Source organism: Gossypium hirsutum, chromosome A01, assembly GCF_007990345.1.
Source record: "Gossypium hirsutum isolate 1008001.06 chromosome A01, Gossypium_hirsutum_v2.1, whole genome shotgun sequence".
NCBI classification, from domain to species: domain Eukaryota; kingdom Viridiplantae; phylum Streptophyta; class Magnoliopsida; order Malvales; family Malvaceae; genus Gossypium; species Gossypium hirsutum.
The window spans coordinates 89,919,089-89,928,744 of record NC_053424.1 but is presented as its reverse complement, the minus strand read 5'-3'; the positions used below and the strand labels follow the sequence as shown (position 1 = coordinate 89,928,744).

Below are 9,656 nucleotides of genomic sequence, written 5' to 3'. Positions count from 1 at the left end.
AATATAATAACAAAAAGAATTATAAAAGAAATTAACTATTACAAAACATGATTGGACTAATAAATAAAATATATCCGAACTGAGGCTAAAACATGTCTAAATTATATTCTAACCAAATAAACCAAATAATATAATACAATATGCTTGAAATTTGTTAAGTAATCTTGTATTCTAATAATTTATCACAAGTAATGTTATATTTCATTAACCAAACTCTCTTTGATTTTTTTTTTAAAGTTACAAGTACAATCTGAATTACAATTCCAGAAATAATTATAACAAAAATTAATGGTCGGAGTAAAACTCTCTATTTTTTCCTCTAAAAATTAAAATATATTAAAATCACATAATTTACAAAATATAAAATTTACCTTTAGCCTAAACATATATTTTGGTTCAAAATATATTCAGATCCGAACTGTTAATTTAGAAATGTAACACAAAGATAATAGGTAAGGTGAATTTTAATAAAGGTAGTTATACTTTATAAGAATTCAACTCTTCACTTATTCTAATAGCAGTACTTTAATTAAATTAGAAGGTTACGCTACTAAGCTGGTCCTAAGCTGCGAATTGTAATTATGACCTTTTAATTCTGAAATAATAAGATGGGTTAAACCTAGTAACCAAACAGAAATTTAGCTGTAAAATAATATTAATTCAACTCTGAAAAAGTTTTAACTATAAAAGGTAAAAAGAAAATAAATTGAAGTGGGGATGACAAGTAAACAGGTCCCACAATAGTTGTACTGCATTTTGTAAAAATAATAAATAATTTGGAAAAGGGAGTGTAAAAATGTATATTTCCCTCTTATTCGTTTGAGCTGTAGTTAGCCTCTGTGGGTTCATTGGAGGTCGCGCCCATCACGAGCGTTTTTCTTTAAATTTAATTTAATTTTGGGTTTTGATTCCTTTTTTTTTCTTCTTTCAACATATATTTATTTAAAATCTTTTTTTCTTTTTTTCTTTTTTATGTAATTGCTCTGATGATGAAGTGGGAGTAGTAGGGAAAAACCAAGCAAAACCCCCCAATCCCCAATGCTCAGATTCTTCACCCATTCATCTTTTTTCTTTGGTTTTTGAGCATCACCACACAAATCCATAGATACCTCCCCTCCACCCCCCTCTCAACCCACAATTTTACACAGGAGAAATTTATCACAATCATGAAGCGAGACCACAATCATCTCCAACCCAACCCAGACCCCTCTTCTCTCCGCGGCGCTCCTTCAACCGGAAAGGCCAAGGTTTGGGACGAAGAATCCGCCCAACAAGACTGTGGGATGGATGAGCTTTTGGCGGTTTTGGGTTACAAGGTCAAAACTTCAGACATGGCTGAAGTGGCTCAAAAGCTTGAGCAGTTGGAGGAGGTTATGTGTAATGTTCAAGATGATGGGATTTCTCACCTTGCTTCTGAAACTGTTCATTATAATCCTTCCGATCTGTCGACTTGGCTCGAGAGCATGCTCTCTGAACTTAACCCTCCCTCCACTTTTGATCCTTTTGGCGCTGCTGGGACGGCGGCGGCGGCGTTGGATGATTCGTTTCTTGTCCCCGCTGAGTCCTCAACTTTGACGACGTTGGATTTCGACAACATCAATCGGAAACATCAGAAATCTGGTCAACAAATCTTTGAGGAAGCTTCCTGCTCCGATTACGATCTCAAAGCCATTCCTGGTAAGGCTATTTATTCTCAAAAAACCCAACCCCAAACCCACGATTCCTCATCTTCTTCCACACCCACCAACGTTAAATCTGAAAAACGCTTCAAATCCACATCCGGGCCGCCCTCGCCCTCGGATATCTTCCCCCCTCCTCCTCCTCCCGCTGCTGCTTCCTATGGAATTCCGACTGCTTCAACTCGTCCCGTGGTCCTGGTTGACTCGCAAGAAAATGGAATCCGGCTTGTCCATGCTTTGATGGCATGTGCGGAAGCTGTCCAGCAAAACAATCTTAATCTAGCTGAAGCTTTAGTTAAACAAATTGGGTTCCTAGCGATTTCTCAAGCTGGGGCTATGAGAAAAGTGGCTACTTATTTTGCGGAAGCATTAGCCCGAAGGATTTACAGATTTTATCCTCAAAACCCACTCGACCACTCTTTTTCAGATGTTCTTCACATGCACTTTTACGAGACTTGCCCCTATCTCAAGTTCGCTCATTTCACCGCTAACCAAGCTATTCTCGAAGCTTTTGAGGGCAAAAAAAGAGTCCATGTTATCGATTTCTCAATGAACCAAGGCATGCAATGGCCTGCTTTGATGCAAGCTTTAGCGTTAAGAGTTGGTGGTCCGCCAGCTTTTAGGTTAACTGGGTTCGGACCTCCTAGCCACGACAACTCAGATCACTTGCAGGAAGTTGGTTGTAAGTTGGCTCAGTTTGCCAAAAAGATTCACGTGGAGTTCGAGTATCGTGGGTTCGTGGCTAATTCGTTGGCCGATTTGGATGCTTCAATGCTTGATCTCAGGCCGAGTGAAGTTGAAGCCGTGGCCGTTAACTCGGTTTTCGAGTTACATAAATTGTTGGCTCGGCCTGGTGCCATCGACAAAGTCTTTTCTGTGGTGAAACAAATGAAGCCTGAACTTGTTACCATCGTTGAGCAAGAAGCGAACCACAACGGTCCTGTTTTCTTAGACCGGTTCACTGAGTCATTACATTTTTACTCGACGCTTTTTGATTCGTTGGAGGGGTCGGTGAGCAGTCAGGATAAGGTTATGTCGGAGGTGTATTTGGGGAAACAGATATGCAATGTGGTGGCCTGTGAAGGGGTGGACCGAATCGAGAGGCACGAGTCGCTGACTCAGTGGAGAAACCGGTTGAGTACGGCGGGGTTTTCACCGGTTCATTTGGGTTCGAACGCGTTCAAGCAAGCTAGTATGTTGTTGGCCCTTTTTGCAGGCGGAGATGGGTATGGGGTGGAAGAGAACAACGGGTGTTTGATGCTGGGATGGCACAACCGCCCACTCATTACAACTTCAGCTTGGAAGCTCACCAACAAAACCACCGCCATAAGCCAGTAAAATTTATTTATTTTTAATGAGTCGACTCAATGAGTCTAAGAAGAATCCCAACTCAGTCTGGTCCCTCCCTAGTACGAAACCCTTATCTTTAATTTCTGTCAATGTTGGCTTCTGAACTGGTTGCCTTTCCAGTTTGCCACTCGCTTTTTATCATTTTTCTAATTTTCAGCTCTCTTTCTGTTTAGGTTAAATTTTTTTTCTTGGGGAAATCTTTTTGTATTTTCAGGGTGAATCACTAAAAGGGTTAATGTATTTATTATAAATATGTTATATAGCGTTGCTGAAAAATAAAAAAGAAATTGCAGAGGGGTTTAGTTGAAAACCCAACATTTTCTTCTCTAAATAATAAAAATTGGACTGCAAATATCCCCAGATTGCTGGCAGCACTGAAAAATTGCCAAATCTGTTATACCCTACTTTTAGGCATTGAATCAAACACAATGAAAGCGTTTGAAGATATAAAACTATTACATTAGCAGGGCAACAACTATTACCCTTTTCTTCAATGTCAGCAGAAGCAGAATCATATAAAAGAAAAATGCTCACTTCACTTAAATGTCAAGTTCTTAATGATGGTATTAACTTTATTTAAAAAGCTTTTCACTTTCTTATCTTCTTCTTTTTATAGTTATGTTGGTGGGAAAACATTTTCACTGTTAAAAGCCTTTTTACCCTATTTTTTCGTATGTGGGTGTACTACTTCCTTTTTTTCGCTATGAATTTTGCTTTCTTGATTGTGATTGCCAGTTTGCAGGGTCTTTAATCTTTTCAAACATTTGATGACTGCCAGCTAATTCATCCATTCTCACTTTGTTACTTGTTCTAAATCATTGCATCCATCCTCTCTTCGATTCTATGGGAATTTCATGTTTTCCCCAATTCATCCTTGCACTTGTATTCCAATTTTGAAATTTATTCTAACATCTTAATTTGTTATTTTCACATTATGCTTATAAAAAAGTTACATTATTTTAGTTAATGGATTTAACAGCGGTTGAAATTTCAACTATAACTTACAAATTCTATAGGATTAATAGTAGAATTTGACCTAACGAATTTAATTGCTAGATATTGAGTCAAAACCTGAGTAATATGGAGATTAAAAATCAAAATTTGAAATGCAAAGGAAATAAATGAATTCTAATATATAATAAAATCTATATATATATATATCAAAAAATTAATATTCTAACATCCAACATAAATTATATATTATAAGTTCAATAATAAATATTGTATAAACTTAACGAATTTATTGCAGGTTAAAATTTTAAAATTGGAATAGTATAAAAGTTTAGGACTTAATTCTTTCTAATCTCTAAACCACAAACATATTTTGTGAAAGGAAAAGGAAAACATAAGAAGGAAGGTATATTAAATAGCCAAAATTCTCCAAAAAGGGGAGTGGGAGGGAAAGCAGATCCCAAAGGTGAGTTGGGATGTCATGGTGTCAATATCTAAATAGGATCTGTTGCCCACTACATTTGTTGGATCCTCAAAGAAGAAGTCACCATCTTCCATGGGTTTTAGCCACTTGTTCTCTAAGAACCTCTTCCTTTTTGGTTGACGAAAAGCAACTTCATTACATTCTAATCAATGGAATTAATTCTCATGCTCCTCTTTTTTCCTACTTTTTTTTTTATTTTTTTCTATACATTTAAACTCCACTTCTTTTGCCCATATATTCAATTTACACTTTTATTGTCCATCAAATTGCTTTTTATATTTTTGTTTCATACCCTATTTATTAGATTGTGCGTCTCAAACTTTAAATACATTAAAAATATGTAATGCTTTTTTTAATGGAAAAAGAAAATACGTTATTATATATATAAATATATACAAAAGCTTCATTTTCCATTAATATGATACATTGGATTGCTTAAAAATTTTGAGCACGGCGGCGGGATTATTGGTTAAAATTCAACTCTTTGAATTCAAGTTAAGATATAAATGTTGTGTTATATGTGATGACTTTACCCAAATTTACCCCCTTCCCTAAGAGAATAAAGAGGGTTTATCTAACATATAATTTAAGGACTTATCTTCTTAGACTATATATAGCCACTACGGTTACATGATTTAGGTTAGGTCTTTCATTAAAACTTATCTCTTGCATGTTCAATAGGTACACAAATATTAAATTAAATCAATTCTCACTCAGGGATTCAATAATATAACAAATCTCTTATCATATCTAAATACACGTGTGAGAGACCTATCATGACTCAAATGTTCTCTCTGTTAAATAAGATACTTATCTCTAAAAGAGTCCACATCAAAACATATAAAACTCTCCAAAATACTTATCAAAGTTGGTCAAACTCATAAAAATAATTCTCCCAAACCACAAGAACAACCTTAAAGGACTCTCGACAATATCAACTACTGTTTAATTTGCCCTCAACCCGGGTGAAAAACTTGTATGAAACCTTGATTGACTCAGAAAAATATATCAACAATAATATACGACTGTTTGTCCCTCTCCGTTTCTTTTCTTCTCCACCTTTTCCTTGGCGCAAAAAATAAAATAAAATGAGATACACATCTGGATCTAACCAATTATAATTATATATGAATGGCATTATGGAATATGGGCAAAGGTTGATAAAAAACTTTGTTGTAGGCTCCCATGCTCATGCCCCATTAAAACCAAATTATACATATAAAATAAAGATAAATGATTGGAAAGAAACAAGGCCAACAATAGGCATTAAATTAGTATTATACAGACTAGTAAATGAGAGGATAAATGAAAGAATTATGGCACCTTCTCATATTAGCTTTTTAGTTTTTAGGGGTCGGACCAGCTTACGTTACATTACATTAAACTTATTTTAGTTGAATTTGTACTATGTGTGTATTCTTAATCTTATAACTGTGACATGAAAATCTTTATTTGACCACAAGTTGCCAACTTGCATTGCATTACCCACTTCTTCACTCATGTTTTGCCATTTTCAACATCACATCACATCACATCACATTTCAACCCACCCTTACATTTATTCTATTCTATTTTTCATTCTCTTCATGTCATTTAATAGGAGAATTTAGTGGGCAAAGATGATTAGAAAGGCAGGCATGCAACCTTCTTTTTCTTTTTGTTCCAAGAAAAAATGCTTTAACTATTATTTTATCCTATTCTAATTTATTATTATTATTGTTATTATTATTTCGTTTAATTCAAAAAATTATTATTTTTGTGTGTGGACATTGTGGTCCAATTTCCTTCCATGTGTACTCGAATCTTAGGAAAGCCTCGTCAACTTACACCTATTAATTGTGTTTTTTTTTTCTTTTTCGTCTATTTTCTTATTTCAGAAGCTATATAATATCATAGGCAATGCTCAATTATAGAAGGGCTTGCCGACTGAGCAGTAACTTACATAATATAGAATTTAAAAGTGTTATAAATAATTTAAAATTTGTATAAAAAATTATAATCAGTAGGTGTAAGTGTCATGGGTTGCGCGTCGGTGCTCGCAACCATGACAAACTGGTGCGATCCATCGTGTTCGAGGGAGGTCATTTAGCCCAACCAAACTGGCCCAACCAAACTGGCCCGGTGATTGGAGAGATTAAAAGCCCATCTCAAGAGCCTGATAGAAATGGGAAGTGTTCTAGAAGATATAATTATGGAATCTGAGAGTTCTATTTGTATATAGCTGGTTATGTAAGCTTAGAGTTCTAATTGTATTCAGCTTTTAATTATAGCTATTGATATATTGTGAGGCTCAACTATAAATAGAGACCTCTTTGCTCATTGTATATTCATTGAGTGATTAATAAGAATTTTGAGAGTATTCACTCAAACTTTTCTCTCAAGCGTTCTTGCTTTTGTTCATCTTTCAAGGTCGTTCTTACTTCGTTCTTCTGTTGTTCTTCGTGAAAATCTTAAGGGAATTCTATTGAATCCTTTATTGTTGCGAGTGAAGTTGACTTGGGCGTTTTTGCTGCTGAATCTTTTTTTGTTACAAGTTAGGCTGACTTAGGCGTTTTGAGCAGAGAAATTGCCTAAGGCCGCACGGATCGCGTGGGAAAACTCTAAGTCCGTGACAGTTGGTATCAGAGCTAAGGTTCGAAGCCACCGTTGAAACATGTCAAAAGAAGTGAGGGAGTATGTACAGGAGTTTAGCGAGCTTATGCTCCAAATCTCAGATATGGGGGAGAAAGAGGCATTCTTTTCCTTTATGGACGGATTAAAACCGTGGGCGAAGCAAGAGTTGCAGCGCCGAGGAGTTCAAGAGCTCACAAAGGCTATGTCAGTAGCAGAATCACTTGCTGAATTTGGTGGGAGGAAAGACAATTCCAATTCTTCTAAACCCAGATTAAAGAGTAATAGTGGGGGAGATAAAGAAAGGCCCAGTAGGAACGGCGATGGTAAGAAACCTTGGGACAAGAGAAAGAGTGGGCCTATAAGGTGCTTCCACTGTGAGGGTCCACATATGATCAAGGACTGTCCAAAGAAGGCCGCTCTCAAGGCTATGGAAGCAAAGGGGGAGTCCGATGTGGAGGATAACAACCTTGGATCGATACTAGGGGGTGTCAAAGATAGAATGAGCCATGGTTTGATGTTTGTAGACATCATTGTGGCCGGCAGAAAATTGAATGCGCTCGTCGACACAGGCGCTTCTGATTTATTCATGTCTGAGGAGGCTGCTTGTAAACTAGGCCTCAAGATAGATAATGAACGGGGTTGGATCAAAACAGTGAACTCGAAAAGTATTCCAATCAAGGGGGTTGCAAAGGGAGTGGATCTTCAGCTCGGCAATTGGTCAGGGAAGGTATCCATTAAGGTAATACCACTTGATGACTGTGATTTTGTGGTGGGACTAAGCTTCCTTGATCAGGTTAAAGCTCTTATTGCCCCTTCGAGCAATTACATGGTGATTTCAGATGCGAAACATCAATGCATGGTGAAAGTGACAAGGAAGAGAAGCTTTGAGGGAAAAACACTATCAGTAATTCAGTTTGCTAAAGGTGTATGGAGAAATGAAGTCTCATATTTAGCCACCTTGAAGATCGAAGAGACCGCTGAGTCTGTTAGTGAGACCCCGAAAGAAGTGGGACAATTGCTACAATCATTTCGAGATGTAATGCCTGCTCAGTTGCCAAAAAGTTTGCCACCCAAGAGGGAGGTGGACCACAAAATCGAGTTAGTATCCAATGTGGTGCCGCCAGCAAGGGCCCCCTATCGTATGTCTCCGCCAGAATTAGAAGAGTTGCGGAAACAATTGAAGGAACTTTTGGATGCGGGATTCATTAGACCATCTAAATCCCCATATGGTGCGCCAGTGTTGTTCCAAAAGAAGCACGATGGGTCCTTAAGAATGTGCATCGATTATCGAGCTCTAAACAAGATCACCGTGAAGAATAGGTATCCTATTCCTCTTATCGCAGATTTGTTCGACCAGCTTGGTAGTGCAAGATGGTTTACCAAGTTAGATTTGAGATCGGGGTATCATCAAGTTCGGATAGTCGAGGGGGACGAACCAAAGACAGCTTGTGTGACACGGTACGGTTCGTTTGAGTTCCTTGTGATGCCTTTCGGACTCACGAATGCCCCAGCTACATTCTGCACCCTAATGAATAAGGCACTTCAACCCTTTCTTGATCGTTTTGTGGTTGTTTACCTTGACGATATTGTGGTCTATAGCAAGTCGCTTGAAGAGCACGTAAGACACTTGAGGGAGGTGTTCCAGACTTTGAGGGAAAATGAGCTGTTCGTCAAGGAGGAGAAATGCTCATTTGCCCAACAAGAGGTGTCATTCTTAGGCCACATTGTGGGAGGCGGTAAGATCCGAATGGATAAAAATAAGATTCGAGCCATTTCAGAGTGGGAGCCTCCAACCAAGGTAACAGAGTTGAGATCTTTCCTTGGATTGGCAAATTACTATCGCCGCTTTGTCGAAGGCTACTCCAAAATTACCACTCCCTTGACGGACATGTTGAAGAAGGGGAAGGTATGGGATTGGAATCCAGAATGTGAGAAGGCCTTCAACCAATTGAAGCAAGAAATGACGAGGGAGCCGTACTTGTCTTGCCGGATTTTACGAAGCCTTACGAGGTACGTACAGATGCATCAAATTATGCTATTGGGGGAGTACTGATGCAAGATGGACACCCAATTGCTTTCGAGAGTCGAAAGCTTAACGAGACGGAACGTAGATATACGGTCCAAGAGAAAGAGATGACTGCGGTAGTACACTGCTTGCGCACATGGAGACATTATTTATTGGGTTCCAGGTTCGTGGTCCTTACCGACAATGTTGCCAATAGTTACTTTCTAACCCAGAAAAAGTTGTCTCCCAAGCAGGCTCGTTGGCAGGTTTTACTAGCAGAGTTTGATTTCACAATGGAATATAAACCAGGAAGTGCCAACAATGTTGCTGATGCACTTAGTCGAAAGATGGAATTCACAGCAATCAGTCAACCTGATGGCTCTTTGTTGGAACGCATTCGAGAGGGATTGTCCCATGATCCTACGGCCAAAAATTTGATTGAGCTTGCCAAGGAGGGAAAAACAAGAAGATTTTGGCTTGATGGGGAGCTAGTATACACTCATGGACACCGCCTCTATGTGCCCCATTATGGGAAACTCCGTAAGGAAGTCATGAAGGAATGTCATGACTCGAA

At 38.1% G+C, this 9,656-nt stretch overlaps 1 protein-coding gene across 1 annotated transcript; it reads left to right on the top strand.

The window, feature by feature from the left end:
- The first annotated feature begins 950 nt into the window (after positions 1–950).
- LOC107918217 (DELLA protein GAIP-B-like) lies at positions 951–3,397 on the top strand. Its single transcript, NM_001327147.2, has one exon. It carries the CDS (start codon positions 1,167–1,169, stop codon positions 3,015–3,017), a length of 1,851 nt encoding a protein of 616 aa, NP_001314076.2. The 5' UTR covers positions 951–1,166; the 3' UTR covers positions 3,018–3,397.
- Positions 3,398–9,656: the final 6,259 nt, after the last annotated feature.

What these genes read in the sequence shown, in the direction of transcription:
- LOC107918217 (NM_001327147.2), top strand. Translation starts at nt 1,167, where the DNA reads ATGAAGCGAGACCACAATCATCTCCAACCCAACCCAGACCCCTCTTCT.